The sequence below is a fragment of the Pleurodeles waltl genome, chromosome 8, assembly GCF_031143425.1.
Source record: "Pleurodeles waltl isolate 20211129_DDA chromosome 8, aPleWal1.hap1.20221129, whole genome shotgun sequence".
NCBI lineage: Eukaryota > Metazoa > Chordata > Amphibia > Caudata > Salamandridae > Pleurodeles > Pleurodeles waltl.
The window spans coordinates 1,493,697,121-1,493,716,434 of record NC_090447.1 but is presented as its reverse complement, the minus strand read 5'-3'; the positions used below and the strand labels follow the sequence as shown (position 1 = coordinate 1,493,716,434).

The window sequence follows — 19,314 nt, the reverse complement described above, 5'->3', positions numbered from 1 at the left end:
TGTGGTGTTGTAGTGGGTGGTAGTCGTGGTGATGGTGTTCTGGTAATGATATGGTGGTAGTTTTGCAGTTTAAATGCACCTGTTTAAATGGTCATTTGTTGTTAAAGCTCATAGTCCAGCCTGTAAGAAGTTCTCACATAGAACATTCTCAAGCTGCACATTAATAGAGTGACTGAGCTCTGGATCCACGCAAGCCGCCTTGTTTGTTCAGCAGGGACACCCATCTTCAGCAGAGATTGCTGTAAGCCATTGTTCTAGTCCAGCCTCATTTTCATTCCGTGCCTGCATTTTTATCTGTATTGGCCCTATTTTTGTGTTTGCAGGGAAGGACAAATGAGAGCACCTATCAATGGCAAGGGAGGCAGCTCCAGTGATTTGGCAACAGATATTAGACCCTGTTAGAATTTCCTGGTTATTGAAGTTTACTTCCTTGGATCAGAAATGAGTTTGTCCAGTCTATCGCCACCTGAGCAGAGAAAGAGCTTCACTCGTCCATTCCCTCCCTCCCAACCTGCCTCCCTTCCCCTTGAGGAGAGTTTAAGCCAGGGGATGATTAATAAGAGAACTTCCGCCTACTCTTGACTTCCGTCAAGGCCTTTGTGGCTTGCCCCAATTCCTTTTGTAAGTAGCTCTGTGCTTTAGGAATGATTTCAGGGGGTAAACGCTCCACTTTGAATCTTGAGCAAAACCTATCACAGATAAAAAGATATGTAGCCCCGGTTTGGTGCCTTCTGCTGTCGTTCTGGGATAGAAAACCTCCAGATGCATGTATTTCTGAGTAACTCTCAGGGGGGAAGTGGGTTTCAACACTTTTGATCCTGTGTTTTATGTTAACGGTTCCACACTTGATTCGGTATGAAAGGTGTATAACAGCACGGATCCTGCCTTGAAACTTCACAGTAAACACCAGAGCACCCTAGATCAGACCCCCAGAGCAAAATTATGGAAAGGCTTTTAGCAAACTCTTCTTTGGAAGACTAGTTAGTCTGCATTGGTGTTCCTTGGACCGGTACAACTGCATCAAAGAAAACCATCCTCTTTCTCCATATAAAGGGCATTGGAAAGGGATCCAGAGCGGTCTTCTGAAGATGAAACCTTCACCATTTGGTACCAGACCCTGCTTTGTAGGACCTGTGCAAAAAGCAAAAATGTTGCAGGAATTAGAACTGATTCTGGTAGCACTACTTTATGTCCACATTTTAAACATTACTTCAAAACCTTTGTCAGGGTTCTGGTTCCCTGAGCCACATATTCACTAATTGAGCCACTTTTACCCTTTTTAGGTGAGTCTGTAGGGACTGCATCCCAAAGTTTCTTTCCGAAGAGAGGGCAAGGTCACACCTCCTTTGTGGAGCCCCAGCAGTCCTTTATTTGTTTACACCGCCATTTGTTGTGGTTGCACTCTATGGGATCCATCTCCCAGTAATCTCTGGTAGTTGGGAGATCCCAGCCATGTCTCCAAGCGTCTTCTGACGGCCGCCAACTGCTCCATTCCTCCTCTCCACCAATTTCAGTTTTTACAGATGCTGCCTGCTTCTCACCTCTGGTGTCTAGAAGACACTCCACAGAGTTGGTCTCTTTTGCAGGTGTGTCAAGTGTCGAAGTAGTCTTTCACCCTGGGGTCACCTTCCCTCGAGGAGGGAAAGTGAGTTGTGCTCTGCTTGCCATTTAAAAGGCTTCTTTTGGCTTCCTTCTCTCCCAAGACCTCACCCTCAACCTCTGAATCTACTGTGGCCTTTAATCTTCACTGCAGGAGAGGTTGCCTGCCTAGAATCCCTTGATGCTGTAGCTGCCTTGTCTGGTCCCCGCTTCAGAGTCTCTGCACCACATAGACTCCATGGGGTGTGGTGTCCCTTTGTGAGTCAACTGGCTCTGGGTGCTGGATATTAAAAGGGAGCTATTGAATCTTGAATGGATTTACCTTCCGATTCTATGGAGACCAGTAGGTCTTGAGGTCACAATTGGATTGGCCTAGTTCCACTTGTCATTTGGATTAAATAGCAAATTCCAAACCACTAATATTTGTTTTATTTTTAACCATGGTCACTATGCTCATACAGCCTTCTTTTTTAAAATATCTTTTTATTACAGATTAAAACATACAACAAACAAACTAAAAAAAGGAAAACAGTAAGTCAATCTGTGCATTAATAGAGGTCCAAGTTACATTGTCATTTGGGGATGTATAACAATCACAGTGCTGTAGAAGTCGACAATGATCGTGATTTAGACTAGAGTAAAGTGGGGGTCGTGATAATTTGCTGTGAGGGTGTAAAGGTCAGAAGATGGAGGTTTTGTCCATATGGACGGCTTATTTGTGACAAAGCTGGTATAGGGTAAGCTATAAGTGAGTAGAGACCTGCGAATACACTGGCTATATGAGCTATAATGTCCGTGGGACAAAACACCAGGCGTCTATTATTACATGCCAGGTGTCCCTTGTTCGATGTTGTATTGTCTAGTTATCGTTCTAAGCACGGTGAGCATTGCCAGGGCTATCCCCTTAAGGTGGGTGAAGATCATTTTTAGCTTCGATATTGATGATGTAAATATCTCAGAACCCCACCCCTGTTTTCAGTAAGCCCTTGGCTTCCATTGTGTGAAATGTATTGGCTCCAGCTCGTGTCCAAAGCAGAAGGGTTCAGAGCCACTGTCTCGTGTCTGCCACTGACGAAGCCTTCCAGGTCATGGTTATCTGGTGTTTGAAGAGGACAAAGGCAAGATCTACAAACTGGTGTAATTGTTTAGATCCTTTGGCTTTTGCTCATAATCCTAATAGGCAAGACTCTGGGCAACAGTGTGTAGTCCCTCAATTCGGCCGTGATCGCTGTGATTATCACCCAGGTCACTTATAGTGGGTGTCAATCCCACACCATATGGCAGAACCCGACGTCAGGTTGTTTACAGAGTGGACACTCAGTGTGTGTATTTTCAAAACATTAGTCCGAATCAGTGTGGGGAGAGGTAAGTATGGTGTACAAAACTAAATTTGCGTATATCTGAAGCAAGGTTTACGGGATACCGCCTTTATTTGTTGGAGCGCTTGCGTCCATGTTTTAGCTGTGAGTGGTGTAGGTAGTACATCGTCCCACCTGGATTTTGCGTGGTTCAGCGTGCTTCACAAAACTATCAATAAAGAAGAATACAGTATGGACGTAGCGCACAGTGCGTTACCGCATGTAAGGAGCGTGTGCAGGACGGGTGTCTCCTACACCCCATAATCATATGCATTTGCCTCCGGGTGGCATAATAGAGAGGAAATAGCCTGTTCAGATGTTATAATTACTTCTAATATCTTGGAAGGATAATAATGAGCCATCATGCTATAGGTCACCCATAAAGGTGAGCCCCGCCTCATGCCAGGGAGTGTTATCATGTTTAAATTTGAGGGGCCAATATGGAGCTGGGAGGCTCTTACTATGTATATATCGCCGGTAGCAGTGTTGTACTGTATGCATCAGGCCCGGTTCATGTAAGGGGCTGTGTTCACTGTCTACAAGCCAAGTAAATACGTTAGTGTTGCCCAGTACGTTTCGGATTGCCGTCTGCTCTGGACTAACGGTCTGAGCCAGCCACTGCACCAGCCATTGAAGTTGAGCTGCGGGATAATTTAATTCGAAAAGGGGCACCCCCAATACCCCTTCTGTTAATGGATGTTGTATCGTTGTTAAGGCTACTCATCGGCGGCCTGACCCCCATATCAGATCTAGCAATATTCCATTAAGGTTGTGAAAGAGGGACCTGGGCAGCACTATGGGGAGTGCAGCAAAGAAATACACTAATCGCGGGAGGATTAACATTTTGGCGATCGCAGTGTGGCCCAATGGAGACCAGCGTAGTGAGCACCAGAAGGTAAGGGATCTGCGTATGGATCAGAAGAATGCACGTCCTAAGTTGCTTCTTGTAGGGCAACCTCAGTATGATAAATATGAATGCTGACATATTTAAATGTGTCATGGCACCATTTGAGATGTGACCCGGGTACTGTCTCTCTGCTCTGGTTGGGTGTGGAAATGAATGGAAATACGCAGCACTTATTCCAATTTTTCAGTTGACCCAAAGGCCAGATATGGAACCAAAGTCATCTAGTACTTTCATCAGTTCTGGGAGGGATGATTCCACATCGCGTAAGACCACTAACGCATCATCAGCAAACAATGATATTATATGATAGGGCGACAGGTTTAGAATCCCCTATTCTTCCGCTTGGCAGTGCAAGTGTGAGGCAAGGGGCTTCATGGCAATGGCAAATAAAAGAGGTGACAATGGGCACTCCTGATGAGTGCCATGTTGGATGGGAAAGCCATCCGAAATCAGGTTGCCTGTTTTAACCGGAGCAGTTGGATTAGCATATAAAGCTCATATCCACCCCAAGAAGCCAGGAATTAAGCCCATGTGTTCTAATGTACACAACAGATAATTCCAGCTTAAGGCATCAAATACCTTTTCTATGTCAAGGGGCACTGCCACTCTGCCTCATGCTTCGGGGGGAGGTGGGGGCACTGGATCAAGTGTAGTAAGAGCCTGATATTGAGAAAGGTCTTCCGTCCATGCATAAAACCCAATTGGCCGGGATGTATGAGAGCGCTGATAAAAGGGAGTAATATATTGGCCAGGATCTTTCCCAGTACCTTGTCAGTCAAGGTTTAATAAGGATAATGGACGATAGGAATGCACATCTAGTGGGTCTCGACCTTGTTTATGGAAGACACGTATTATGGCTTCCTGCATCGAGGGAGGTAGTTGGGTGTTTGACTGGGCCTCTTGGTATGCTTCTCACAAAAGAGCATAAGATTCGACGGGCAAGCCAGTGGAGCCTGGTGCTTTATTCCTGGCAATTTGCGCCAGTGCTAACTTGACTTCCTTTAATTGTATTGGGGCATCAAGTTCAGCACGCCGAAGTGGGGATAAGTGAGTGAGTGATAAGTTGTGTAGGAATGTAGATGTGTTGCCCAGTGTAGGATTGGGATCCGCTGCATACAACATGCGGTAATAATCATGGAATTCAGCATTGATGTCTTTTTGTGTATTAAGCACCCAACCATCTTTGCCTCGTTTGGCGCTTATCGGTGTGTTCTAGTAGTTCTCCCTAATGAGCCAAGCTAACAGTCGACCCGTCCTGTTACCCTCTGCATGGAGCGTGGAAAGGCCATCTGTAGTCATGGTAGTTGAGGTGCCCATCTGCTTCCCTGTATTGTATACATATATTTCTAAGTTGCGATATACCTTCCAGGTTGCTAACAGCTTATTTCTCTAGCACGCGTAAGTCTCTTTCCAGTGTTGCCAGTTCTGTAGTGAGGGTGGGGCAAACACCCCATTTAGTGGACAGGCAGTATCCTCTCACAACCAACTTATGAGCGTCCCATTCTGTCACTGGTGGGAGTAGAGCCCTTATTGTGTTCAAAGTATGTAGTGATGTATTGTGATAGGCCGTTCCTGAATGGGGGATCATGTAAGGCATCAGGCTGTAATCGCCACATGAGGATGCTCGGAATAGGTCTGCCCCTTTGATGTTCTGCTTGAAGTGGGCAGTGATCTGACGAGGTGCGAGCTAGGTAGGCGGTCTGTGAGATAAGAGTGACCAGTGTCCCCGGCCCAAGTAACAGATCCAGTCGTGTGTGGAGATTGTGGACCGGGAAATAAAACAAATACTCCCTTTCAGTTGGATGTCTCATGCACCATATGTCATAGAGGTGTCTCTGCTCAAGCCATGTCTGGAAGTACTGTGACGTCTTAACACAGGTCGCAGTACGCAGTGAACTGTCTGCATCTACTTTCGCTACACAATTGAAGTCCCCCCCCCCCGGAGGCTGTGTGTTTGAGGATCTGTGAATAATGCTTGGGTGAGGGTATCAAATAATTCAGACTAGTTGGCAGTTGGGGAATATATACCCACTAACGTGAGTTGGGATTCAACTAGGTAACCTTCTATAGTTACATAAAGACCCCCTGCATCAATGATGTGTCTGGTTCCTGCATAGGGCACCCCTCGGGCTATCCATATTAACCCCCCCTAGCATACGCAGATGACGTGGTGCCATAGGTTTGACCCCTCCATTTCTCACGTAACTTGTGTAGCTCAGGTTATGTAAGATGCGTCCCTTGTATTAGGGAAAAGTGTATATGTAGACATTTAAGGTAGTAATATACTCAGTATCACTTGGCAGGCGTAGCTATGCCACTGACATTCCAGGTGATATTATATTTTGGTATGCATGTATTTTGTATGTCTGCCATGGTCTCTGTTTAATATAGGGAAGCGGTAGGCAAATGCCCCGGGGATGTGTTCAAATAGTTGATTACGCAATATGCGTCCTACATACATGGCAGAAGACAGCCCCTAATGTATTTGCCATTTCAGTATATTTGAGTGAGTACAGTGACTTTTCAAAAACATAATAATAACCATTCAACAGATAAAGAAAATGTACAATCCCTCCCAGGTCATAATTCCCCAATCATGTACCAACAGAGTTGCAACCATATAAAATAGCTGTACATGTTCACTTTGAAGATTCTGGTGGGAATGGAAAGTCACGGTTCAGCAATTTTGTGCTTCTGGCCTACTACAGTAAGCTTCCCATCTAGTTGGTTAAGAAAAAGGTAGTGAAGGTTACCTTAATTGGCTTCAATTATATCCTACTAGTAGGCCAGCAATGTTCAACAGTGAAGTGTGAGTTTGTCATCATTACATGTCGTCAGAGGATCTTGGAGTCACTGTGGGCCCTTGAAGGGATAGTGCCATTGAAAGATGGGAATCTCCTGCGTCCGAGATGTACTCAGAGGAATGGACATTTGTGAGGGGGTGAATGAGTTACAGCTGAGCTGCGAAGCCTCAAGCACCACTCTAGCCTGCTCGTCAGCTGCCTGGACCCGTATGGGCTGAGTTTTGGTGGACTTGCGCTTGGAACAGCTTTAATGAGGGACCAACCATTCCCCAGCGGGGTTGTCTTCAATCGTCTTGAATGCCAATCCTTTGGCATGGAGCCAGGTCCATACAGCTTCTGGTGAGGGAAGCACACGGGTTGTATTTCCTGCTACAACGTGTAGTTTTGCCGGGAACAGTAGGGCATATTTGAAAATTAGGTCCCGCAATTTCTGCTTCACCTTAAAGTAGGAGTTCCGAAGCTGTTGAGCTTCTGCTGTGAAGTCAGGGTACGCCGTGATCAGAGCATTTTCATATTTCACAGGGCCTTGTGCGTGTAATGCTTGAAGCACCAGGTCTCAATCCCAGAAATTGAGAAGTCTGGCAATGATGGGGCACCGGGTGGCGGTTGTCTGCCAGGCATCGTATGTGCCCTCTCTGTGGAGAAGAACTTGGGTGCTCTTCCTCCCAACACTGTTTAAATCAACCGGTTTTCCACAAACAGTTCTGTGTTAGGGCCCTCAGCATTCTCCGGGAACCCCAGCAGGCGGATGTTATTGTGCCTGGATGTGCCTTCTGCTTCTTCTGCACAATGGAGTAGGAATGCTACTTCCTCGCTGAGTGTCTTCACCTGTGTCTGTAATTCCTGTACTGTGGTTCGCAGTGTGGTCAGTGACGATTATGTGACGTCTACTCAATCTGTAAGTTTTCAGTGATGAGCATATAATAGGTTGACATCATGTGATCTGGTGTCCATTCTGGTTCCCTGCAAGGTTTTAGTATCAAGGATAACCTGTAATATTTTTTTCAAATTGTGTAGAGTGTGTTTTGAGGCTGTTTTCCATATGTTGTAAGGCCTCCTCTGCACTTTCCTGGGAAGAGGAATTGGGGGTCGAGAGAGAGCTGGCCATGCCTGGTTTTGTCAATTTTGGTTTCACCATGATAGTGGTCCCTCCTGGAGTTCACCACCGTGGTTGGTGGATAGAGAGGTGTGGCCCCGTATGAAGCAAGTGGGGGGGGGGGGAACCAGGAGTCCGGGGTTCCCAGCGTGTAGCATTAGCGTAATGGTGTGGAGCACCGTGGTTGTGTGGATACGTCTGGTCTCGCTATCTATAAGTGCATCTTTTCTCTATGGTTATATTCATGTGCCTCCTGGATTAGGAGCAGGTTCGTGTGAGCCCAGTGGCTGGGTAGCCCCAGTCAAGGATCGTGTCGGGATGATCCCTCCTCTGTTTTTGGCACTTGCAAATTCAGAGATGGGGAACTCAATGTGTCCATTGCTTCTTCTCTTGTTTCAGGTGAAGTCTGTTAGGTAGGCTGGATGTCTTCACTGCTGAGAGGGAATAGTCCCAAATTCCTCTGTAGGTAAGCTAGTATTGCTCTAGCTGACTCGGTGAGTAGGAGAAGTACCTCCACTACCAGTCTCTGGTTATGAATACGAGAGCCCACGTAGTGCACACAGGCCCACAGGACCAGGAGAAGGCAGTGCTTGGCTGCTCCAGACCCAGGCCCCAACAGACACACAGAGTGGGGGCGGGAAGGAGTGCCTCAGGCACGCACTCACCAAGTCTCCCTAGCCAGCACCGAGAGTTCTGCAAATAGTAGGTGGCTCGCACCAGGCCGCTCGTGTCAATCTGGTTAGGCAGGCCGCAGGCTCTGTGTGCCATGGGGGACTGTAGGAGGAGAGGCCCCACTTCGGTGGGCCACTGATGGTCTCAAGACTCCAGCGATCCGAAGTCGTGCATCATCGAACGCGGAGCACAGGAGGGTGGAGGTGCACTGCACGTTCACATTCACTGCCCTCTCAAGCTAGCAGCAGGGACTTGATGCTGCAGTTGTCCTCAGATTGGGACCACTCCTGTCCTGCAACAGGTTCCTCCTGCCGGTCCACCGGGCTCCGACGACAAAGCAGTCAGTAGATGGAGTTCTGAAAGGATTATGAAGGCAGGAATCACCCACTCCGTCAGGTCGCCGGCTGACCCCGCCAACAAATGTCTGCCTGCTCCAGGTTCACCTCCAGAGGAGGTAAGGACTGAGGGGAGGGTATGGTGTAACCCCTCACTCACCGTAGCCCTCCGAGCCAGCGGCGCTGAGACATGGCGCTGCGTGCATCCGTTTGCTTGCGGCCACCCCTAGCCAATGGCGGACCCCCTCGGTGGGCTGTCGGTGTCAGACGGGAGAGGTAGGTCGCAACCTGAGCACAGTGCACCTCCAAGATGCCGACTCCGCTCCCCACCATCGCCTGCGCCCTCTGTACATTGGTGATGCACAGCAGCGCCTGGGGCTCCCATAAGAGGGCGCTGGCAATTTGCAGACAATAAATTGCTGGGTGAGCAGCATTAATTACAGGATATTGATGGCCGGGTGGAGAGCTCAGTTTCCGCCATCTTGGCCACGCCCCCCTCATACAGCCTTCTTGGTTGGTGCTTGGCTAACTCCTCTGAGTGATCCTGGAAAAAAATCAAGAAATTCATTATTTTTAACCACGTTTAGTGATGGTTCTGCAACATCATCTTAGTCAAAACTTGAATTATTTGTGGCCAGTCCAGTCAAAAAAAGAATGAGTTGCCTTTGCCTCCTCACTTGGGTGCTGTGGGAGCCACGCAGATACTCCAGGCTCTTACTGCAGTGATTCAGGAAGTGAGTGAGCAGAGGTGTCCGCTCCAGTGCACTAGCACCTGCATATGAACCCTATTCTCTCTGTTTACATTTATTACCCAACATGCTGCAATGACAGGTGGCAGGCAGAGCTTAATTTCGGCCGGCGGTTGCAGTTGGGGCCCAGTGGCACACATTTTTGGGAACTCTAATTCATTTTCACTATCAGACTTGAATCCAGTACAAGTCAGAGAAAGTCAAAAAAGAGGGAAAGGAGAAGGAAGAGAACAATGGAAAAACGATGACAAAGGGAGAAAGCAGGAATGGAAAAGAGCCTATAAGAATGAGGAAAAGGGGCAGGGGGAGTCTGATGGTGGATGAGAGAGACGAGGTGGACTCAAGAATAGAATGCCTTGGTCTTCAAGATGCTGACCTTCAGCAGCAACGATGGCGGGCTTCTGAGGAAAACTTTAGGCATCAGGAGGAAGGGAGGCACTGGGTAAAGTCGAGCTTGGCGATAAAGATGGGCTTCTAGAATAAAAGAAGAGCTGGGGTGTAGTATGAAAGAGGCGAAAGTGGTGGTTGAGAACATTAAATAAAAGCTAGGTAGGAAGGAGAGGGTAGAAAGTGAGGGGAGCTCAATTAGGGCTAAATGAGGAACAAGAGAAAGGGTAAACGAAGTAGAGGAGAGAAGCATCTGAAGGTGTCGCAGGACAAACATTGAGGTAAAAAAGGGAGAGGGAAGCTGAGGCAAAGCCTGGAGAGGAATGCACAGAGGAAGGAAGAGAACACAAGATGTAGAGTGTGGAGGATTGTGGGTAGGGGAAAGAGTGGAGCAGACATAAGGGAACTGAGGTGATAGGTTAAAAGAAAAGCTGGGGAAAGGAGGGAGTTGGAAACTGAAGTGAAAAAGAGAAAGTACATGAGTTGCTTAACTAGGGCTAAACAAGAGAAAGAAGATCCAGGAGGCAGAAGGAAGGAAAGGGGAACATATGATGAAGTTATCTGTGGTCACAACACTCAACTCACATATAGCCTTTGCTCAGAGTGCCCCTCACTGCTTGCTAGGAAATTTAAGCAACACTGCTAACCCTGTTGAAACACATTGTCTGCAGAGCTTCCAGGTCAATGTGTAAGTAGCATGTCCATTCCAGGTCTTAGCTTTGTATTCGGGGACTTTAGTCCTAATTTTATTTAAAAAAAATAAACAGGTCTACAAGTCTTGGATCACAAAGCAAAATCCAGAGTGGAAGAGCTACTCACAAACAGACATGAGAAAGTGAAGAGGTATGTATCTGGCGGGAGGCTTTAGCCGTTGGCCGATCTGCTAGGGGACACTGATCTTGGACATACTGTGCTGTGGTAATTGAATCGTTGACGTAGGGGAGGATGAGGAGGCACTGCGCAGTACTCCCACCTGCCTCAGGTTTGATGTGCTTTGGCAGTCTGAATTGTATGTGCCCATACTCAGAACTTTTAGACAGCAGTTGCAAAACTCTTTAAATACCCACCTGTGTTCACCCTAGAAGAGCCCTCCAGGTACAAACATAAAGGGCCTGATTTGGATTTTGTCGGACATAGAAATCCCACAGGATATAATGGGATTTATATTTCAGCGGATGGGCTACCCATTGCCGTTGTGATGAAGTAACCCGTCTGCCAAAATGTAAATCCGGTCCTAAGTCCGTATTTGAAGGAAACATTGTCCTAATATGTTGTTACATAGCACAATGGCCAGTTTTTAACAACTGCTTCACTTGTGGTGCATGAGGGTGTAGATATATTGAATGGGAAGAAATGGGAGAGTGATGAGTATGTCCAAAGATCCAGTATTTAAAATAAAAAAAACAGAATTCTTGTGTAGTTCCACAAACATTCCATTGGGGACAACTTCAATTCCCAGGCATCTTTTAATAGTGTCTTTAAATCGTATCCATATCAAGTTCTGCCTGCTATTATTGGCCCAATCTGTGCAAAAATGCACATTTTCAAAAGAATTGTTGGATGATGCTAGGAGCTTCCCAAATAAAGTTGTATTTTTAATATCTTTCCAGTTGTGGCACTGGGTGATTTAAAATGATTAATTTCCTATAACATATACAAAATCATCCTTAAGGGGGGGGTGATCAAAAGCCCCCTCTCTCACGTCCTTTAAGCTATATCAGTTATGAACAGCATTACGTCAGGTTTAGGGCACACTGTCTCATAATTTACAAGAAATCTTTGGGGAGTTGTAGGAAAATACCCTCTTTCTTGGCATGGTTACCCCCTTTTTCTGCCTGATGTCATTGCGTTTGACCGGGATCCTGCTAACCAGGGCCCCAGTGATTATGCTCTCTCTCCCAAAAGTCTGTATTTTACCCACGATTGGAACACTGGTGCCCCATTATAAGTCCCCAGTCTATGGTACCTAGGTACCCAGGGAATTGAGGTTCCAGGGGATCCATATGGGCTGCAGCATAGATTTTGCCACCCATAGGGAGCCCAAGCAAAGGGTTCTGCAGGACTGCCATTGTAGGGTGCGTGAAAAGGTGCAAGCACCCTTTCACTGCCACTTTTCACTACACTATGGGCCAGATGTAGCAAGCAGTTTTGCCCATTCTGTGTCTATGGGAAAATGTGTTCGTACATATGGCCCCAGGTCACTTATAAGCCACCCTTATGGGAGGCCTTCCAGCCCAGAGAGCAGGACGCAAAGTATCTGTGTTTGAGGGCACCCCTGCACTAGCAGAGGTAACCACATGAACTCCAGGCCCATTTTTCCAGACTTTGTGAGTGCCGGGATGCCATTTTATGCGTGTACTGGACATAGGTCACTACCTATGTCTAGCTGAATAATGGTAACTCCAAACATAGGCATGTTTTGTATCAAACATGTTGGAATCATCCCCCAAGGCTTTTGCAAGCGTTGGTTGTATAATTCCATGCACTTTGGGGGCTCCTTAGAGGACTCCCTGTATTGCCATTTCAGCCTTCTGAGGGTTTCCAGGCAGCCCAACTGCTGCCACCTCTCAGACAGGTTTCTGCCCTCCTGTTGCTTGAGAAGCTCAAGCCCAAGAGGGCAGAACAAAGGATTTGAGAGTTACACCCTCTCCCTTTCGAAATAGGTGTTACAGGCTGGGGAGGGGTAGCCTCCACAAGCCACTATGCAATGCTTTGAAGGGCACATTTGGTGCCCTCCTTGCATAAACCAGTCTACACTGGTTCAGGGACCCCCAGTCCCTGCTCTGGCGTGAAACTGGACAAAGAAAAGGGGAGTGACCACTCCCCTGTCTATCACCACCCCAGGGGTAGTGCTCAGAGCTCCTCCAGAGGGTCCCTGGGTTTTGTCATGTTGGATTCCAGGTTGGCTGGGAACTCTGGGAGAATCTGAGTGGCCAGTGCCAGCAGGTGATATCAGAGCCCCCTCCTGATAGGTGGCCACCCAGCTAGGTGACCAATCACCCTTTCAGGGGTATCTAGGGTCTCTCTCGGGTGGTTCCTCAAATTCGGATTGCAAGACTCCAGCAGGAGTCCTCAGCACTCTCCACTTCGACTTCTGACTGAAGAAACTACATCTGGACGCTCCAGGACCCGACAAGCTGAAAACAAAGCAGCAAGACGCCTTCTGCAACATTGTATCCATGGCTTCTTCCAGCAACTGCAACATTTCCCCAATCGTGCATCCTCTGAAGACAGCCCGTCTTCGGCCTGCATCAGAAGGATAAAGGAATCTCCCTTGGGGTGAAGGAGTCACACTCTACTGCTTCTGCAGGCACCAGCTGCAATGACGACCGGCTGCGTGGATCCCCCCTTCTGCTGAGCTGCGTGGATCCTGCATCATGGGAGGTGGACTGAAGTGGTCCAGATGGTCATCTCTGCCAACTTTCCAACTTGGGTGGAGGTGAGCCCTTGTCTGCCCACGCGGGACAGTACCCCGTGCACCACGTCCCTTGCAGCTGCCAAGGCTTGTTGGCATGCTTCCTCCAAGAACGTCAGGCATCTTGAAGCTCCAGCCCCCAGCACTCCTTCCTGCGACGCATAGCTCCCTGAGTGGTTCTCTGGCGGCGTGGGAGACTTTCTCGTAGTGCTGCGTGGGCCTCTTCTGCGACTGTCCTGTGGGTGCTGCCTGGGCTTCTGTGGGCTCTCTGTTGCTGAGGGCCCCATCTGACCCCCCCTCCTGAGTAGAGTCCACCTGATTCTTCCTGGTCCCTGTCAGCTCCACTTTCCACAAGTTTTGTGTGTTCCAAGGCTTGTTGGCAGAACCCGGCGACGCAAACCAGACTGCAGTCCTCCTGCCGGCGTGGGACATCACCTGCACCCTTCAGAAACCAGATTTTGCCTTCCTGGGTGCAGTGCTGACTCTTCTTCCTGACCGGTGGTTAACTTCTTGCACCTTTATCCTAGTGGGCAGGGGCTCCTGCCTTCCTGGACTCTTCTGTGCGTCTTGTACTTGGTCCCCTCTTTTCACGGGTCCTCTGGTCCAGGAATCCACTGTTGGTGTCTTGTAGTCTCTTCTGGGTTTTGCAGTATTCTTCTTTTTTTCTTTGTGTGTGTTCTCTGAAACTTACTGTGATTTACTCCTGTTTTCATGGTCCCTGGAGTGGGTTGTGGTACTTAACTTTGGGCTTTCCTAGTACTCCCAGCTCCCCTACACTACACTACACTAAACTACACTTACTTAGGTGGGGGACCGACTTTCGCATTCCACTTTCTTAGTATATGGTTTGTGCTCCCCCTAGGCCCATTTCTTCCTATTGTGATTTTCACTAATTGCAGTGTTTTCTAACAGTTTGTATGCCTATTTCTGCATACTAGTGTATATAATTTGTGTATTACTTACCTGCTAAGGAAGTATAGCCTCTATGATATTTTTGATATTTGTGTCACCAAAATATAGTACCTTTTATTTTTGTAACACTGAGTGTTTTCTTTCATTGTGTGACTACAATGGTGTTGCATGAGCTTTGCATGTCTCATAGATAAGCCTTGGCTGCTCATCCACAGCTACCTCTAGAGAGCCTGGCTTCTAGACACTGACTACACTACACTAATAAGGGATACCTGGACCTGGTATAAGGTGTAAGTACCATAGGTACCCACCACACACCAGGCTAGTCTCCTACAGGAGTTCACTTCTCGGTTCACATTTCAGGTTAGCATTGTCACCCACCGAGGGTGGTAACGGCACCATGTAACTATCATCCTCACTTTGGTCTTGAAAACCTGACAGCTAACGGTCAAGCTGGGGTACTTTGCAATCGTAATTTGTGTAGCGCTTACTACCCCTGACGAGGAATGCACCAGTGAGCCCCTTCCCCGTTCAGTGCATCAATGAAATAAATGTATAACAAATACTCTGATTTACTGATGTACAGTCTTTGGAAGACCACCTCGAACTGTATATAACAATTATTCAGTACATCAAACATGAGAATTAAGAAATTGGAGTGACTTGCAAAGTACAGCTGCTAGGGAAGATTACTATCAGGAGAGAGAATCTCTGTGAAGGACCTGTCAAGGACATTTTGATGATGAAGTGGATGAGTACAATGAATGGACATCACGGCTTATGAAGAATAAATAAACAGTATATGGACTTTATGCTGCTTGGATAATTTTATATCCAGCAAAACTATGTGTATAGTACTAATTTAAGCATAATAAAGTAACAACTATGACAGCAATTCAATGACCTAAGCCATTGATAGGTTTATACCTTGGGCGGGACGATAAAGTCTCCTGCATAGTGAATTGGTGTGTGCTGCCCTGAGTGCCTGATTACATGTGAAACTGGTATCCTGGCTCATTCTGGTAGCCCAGGCCCACTATTTTAGCATGCACGCAGAAGCCTGGGCCTTTCCTTGACAATGCAAGGTCCAGGACCTGTTCTGTGACCTGAAAGGGTGCACCAAGCGTGTCCTTGAAGTAGCACATAAAACAGTGGTGGCAGCGTACGATGTTTTTTAAAGTCCTTAGTAGCGCCAGACCTTTTAATCTTTGTAAGGATAGTGTGGCCTACTGACCCCTCTTTTGCTGTTATGTGAAACCTAGAACCCTTGCACTAACATCCTGTGTGTTTGTTTGTGTATAGCATGCATTTAGTACAGGTGTGGTAGTAGGACTCTGTGTGTAGGTGAGTCTGAGTAATGAAGCCAACAGGATCAAATGTGGATGCTCCTGGTTGTAGTACAGCACACAACAGTAGATGACCATACCTTCCCCAGACACCGCCTGCATTTCTGTGATTGAGGTTGGAGATCAAGAAACTGAAGTGAGGAGGATGAAGAAAGGATTGTCTTAAGAAATTCCATGAAGACTTTATCAGTTTCTGTTGTTCAAGGTGATGGAGTTAGTAGAAGAGGCCAGTCCTTGTGTCTGTCCACAGTCACTGATTCAGAAAGGGCAATGGTTCCTAGGTACAGCCACCCCACATTTCATTGTGCCCATGTTATTGTTGCTCCTGCTGGATACAGCTCCAGTGTTACCTGTTGTGAGAAGCATCACTTTACACAAAGGCCGTGTCATGGAGAGCAGCCTGAGAAGGACACCTGAAAGGCAGTTTGGAGGTTTGAGACGATGGATCCACACCCCTGGTATGGAACATGTGTTTAAAAGCGGGATCCCAACAATCCCACTTTGTTCTAGTACCAAGCTGTTTTTTTATCAACAAAGGTAGTGCTTGGCGGAGTACTCCAAGAGCTGCTGTGTAACTATGGCTGGTGTCTGCCCATCAGCCAATCTCCCAGAGGTAAAGGGACATCACCTAGGGCACTCCTTTCATGATGTATCACAATAGTAATTTTCCTACCTGTTGCTCTATTCTTCCTTCTATCAACTGTTTGGAAACTTGATTACAAAATCCAAAATGTTTTGGGTTTTGTAATCAAATTCCTAAACAGTTGGGTAGGAGGATGAATAGGGCAACAGGTAGGAAAATGACTGTCATGAAAGTATACTCCGTAGTGTGCACAAAACATGAGGAGTATGTCACATTGCTGCCCTACATAACGTCTTCAACAGGTACAAGTCTTCAGAGGTTCATCAATGGGGTCTGCTCTGGCAGAATGTCCACAGCAGCTTGAGTTGCTTTAAGGGCCTTAGTCGCATTTTCAGTAGAGAAAAAAAGAAAATGTGGGACACAGTGTATACAGTTTGAAGAAAGATTGATAGTATGAATGCTCTCTGTCCAGGACCGAGTGCTGATCCTGGAAGTACTAGTAATGGACAGAGGCCCCTCGAATGCTCTTGCGCGGAGAACTCGTGAAAACCCCCACAGCCTCGCCCACAGGTTATTCTTACAGGGACATATGTCTTGTAGGACTTCACGAATATGATGGCGATCACCTCTAGCATTTACTTACCTACCTCCTACAACCTCTTTAATGTCTTGCTTTTTGTGTGTGTGCTTTTTGCCCGCTCACAGAGTTGTTATTTCTAGGTAGAGCTTTAAAGGGCTACAGACAACAACATTGTGTAAAGTTTGCAAAGGCCAAGGAAGCATGCGGTCTTGGATGAAATCCAAAGAGAATTATTTTGTGGTTGAGGGGAAGTTAGCTAAAAAAAAAAAATCTAAGGAGAGACTGGACCAAAGTACAAGCAAGTCCATGTGGAAGACTCAGTACAGCTATTAAGATGGGATACCGCGAAACGTGCCAATTCCTCTGGCGCGGACTCAGCCCAGAAATATTACTAACCCTTGATAAGGTCAGCCAAGTTTTGCAATAGCGCGTTACCACTACTGCTTTCACTAGACTCTTTTGTTTATCTATATCCCTTAAACTCTTTGTAAGTCTGATGAAGACGTCTCATTGATGCATTGATTTAACAGAGGTATTTCTAATTTATAGCCTACCTTAAAAAACAGAAACGTTGTATGCAGGGGTGTTGCACAAGTGTTCACTGCTAAGAGCACTAAATGGAGCCATCCAGTGATATATTCAAGGGTATCTTCTGGGCGGTGAGGGGGGTTTGCAGGCTCACAGAAAGGTAGTGTTGAGTCTCAGGGTTTGAGTGCAGAACTCCAAAGTTCAGTGCTGTAGATATTCCTTCAACCTGTAAGCCCCGAGTTCCCTTCTAAGTTGTAGGATGCTGGGGAGGGTTCTAATTTGGAGGGGTGATCAGTCCACCTTCTTTGGGTGTAAACTGAGAGGTTTGATTCGGTGTTTTCAGAAAGCATCCACTTCATTAACAAAGCTGAGCTTTAAAACTGTCTGTTCCCCATCCTCCATGAATACGAAAATACCTTCCAACCACCAGTTACATAATCTTGAACTTTCGCGTTGTGCTGCAGAGCAGACTGTGACACAACTTGATGCTTTAGCAACACAAAAGGATGATGGACGGAGTGCTGAACAATGCAGACACTCACCCCCAGTCACAGATCTGGGTTTAATCCATCGCTCTTTTGCTCACCATGCCACCCCAGTTTGGACCCAGCCATATGCAAATCAGTCTTGACCCTGTTCCCCATGGGAACAGTCCAGCCCGAACTGCCAGGCCAGGTCCTCCCTGGACCGGAAACAAGCATCCTGGGACCGGTTTCAGGGTATCACCCTTCATCAGCCAGGCTAGCTTGAATCCAGTGGCACAGTGAGCACAACGTGATGCTGCCAGAAGCCCCACAATGTGATCTTACTACAATCCTACTCCGAGCTGCTGCAACCCATCCTTAAAACATGGCTATACCTCACAGTCTATCCCAGATACTCATTGTAGATTTTCTTCTGCTAAGTGCAAACTTTTCGTATGTGTTACATAAAGTAATTTGAATAGATCAAATGTATGTAGCTCACAGTACAAGGAAATAAAGCTGCCCTTAGGAGGTGAGACCTTTTAGAGCTAGAGAAGGCTTACAAGATGACTCTCGCATGTGTGTGGTTTTCGAGCTTAAATCGAAGTATTTTTAAGGCACATACATCTGGTTTATATTGATGGTACAGCCACGTATAGTTTGGTTGTAGTTTCACAGTGCTAAATTCCCATAACTTGCCTTTACCTTCTTACTTTTTTGACTGTATCCAGTGCCTCGGTCCATGGTGTGTCCAATGTATTGGAATGTTCTGTGCTGTGAAGTTCATTCACCCTCTGGGGTCAGTGTATACATTTGAATGTTTTCAAAGGTTCATTAAACTTTCCAACATAAAGAAGTCAGGGCTGGCTGAAATTGCCAGCCCCTTGTGTGTGGTTACCCCAAGCATGCCTTTCAGCATTTATCACTGCTGCTGCAAACATAAATTATGATATCTGATGAGGTTGGATGTCTCTTTCCAAAGGTCAAGGTCATCAGATGGCACTTCCCGATGAAAAGGCGGACAAGCTGCTCCTTGCCAGTTGGGGGCTCCCTGACCAGGTGCTGAAGAAATATCGTAGCTTTGGAGTGGTTCAGATGTTTGATTGGCAGGCAGACTGCCTAATGCTCGGACAGGTCCTTGAAGGAAAGAATTTGGTGTATTCGGGTAAGTGGAAAAAAAAACGTGGGTTGTGTCAAGACTTCAGTGTTTGTTGTGTGCTGTGTTCTTCTTCCTGTCATGTGATTTCTCGCTGTTTTTATTGCAGCTCCAACCAGTGCCGGGAAGACTCTGGTTTCTGAGTTACTTATTCTGAAGAGGGTCCTAGAGACACGGAGGAAAGCCCTGTTCATTCTACCGTTTGTTTCTGTGGCTAAGGAGAAAACCTATTATCTGCAGGTAATTTGATGCAGGAGGCGCTCTTTCTTGACAATCAACAGAGGCGCCCAGTTGTTGCTTGGGATCAGACATCACTGGTAAGTGGGCATTGCCTCTTCGTCCGTCTTCCCTGATCCAGTCCACCCACACGAGATTTCTCCTCCATCCTGCAGAACCTGTTCCCTACCTGACCTAAATTATTTC

General features: G+C 46.9%; 1 protein-coding gene across 2 annotated transcripts in view; it reads left to right on the top strand.

Annotated features, from left to right (window-relative positions):
- POLQ (DNA polymerase theta) overlaps positions 1–19,314 on the top strand; it is a 367,236-nt gene that overhangs the window by 14,449 nt on the left and 333,473 nt on the right. For both annotated transcript variants that reach the window (XM_069202712.1, XM_069202711.1), the window contains exons 3-4: positions 18,718–18,900; positions 19,001–19,131. In XM_069202712.1, coding sequence (XP_069058813.1) covers positions 18,718–18,900; positions 19,001–19,131 — 314 coding nt within the window. The remainder of the gene's footprint in view (positions 1–18,717; positions 18,901–19,000; positions 19,132–19,314) is intronic.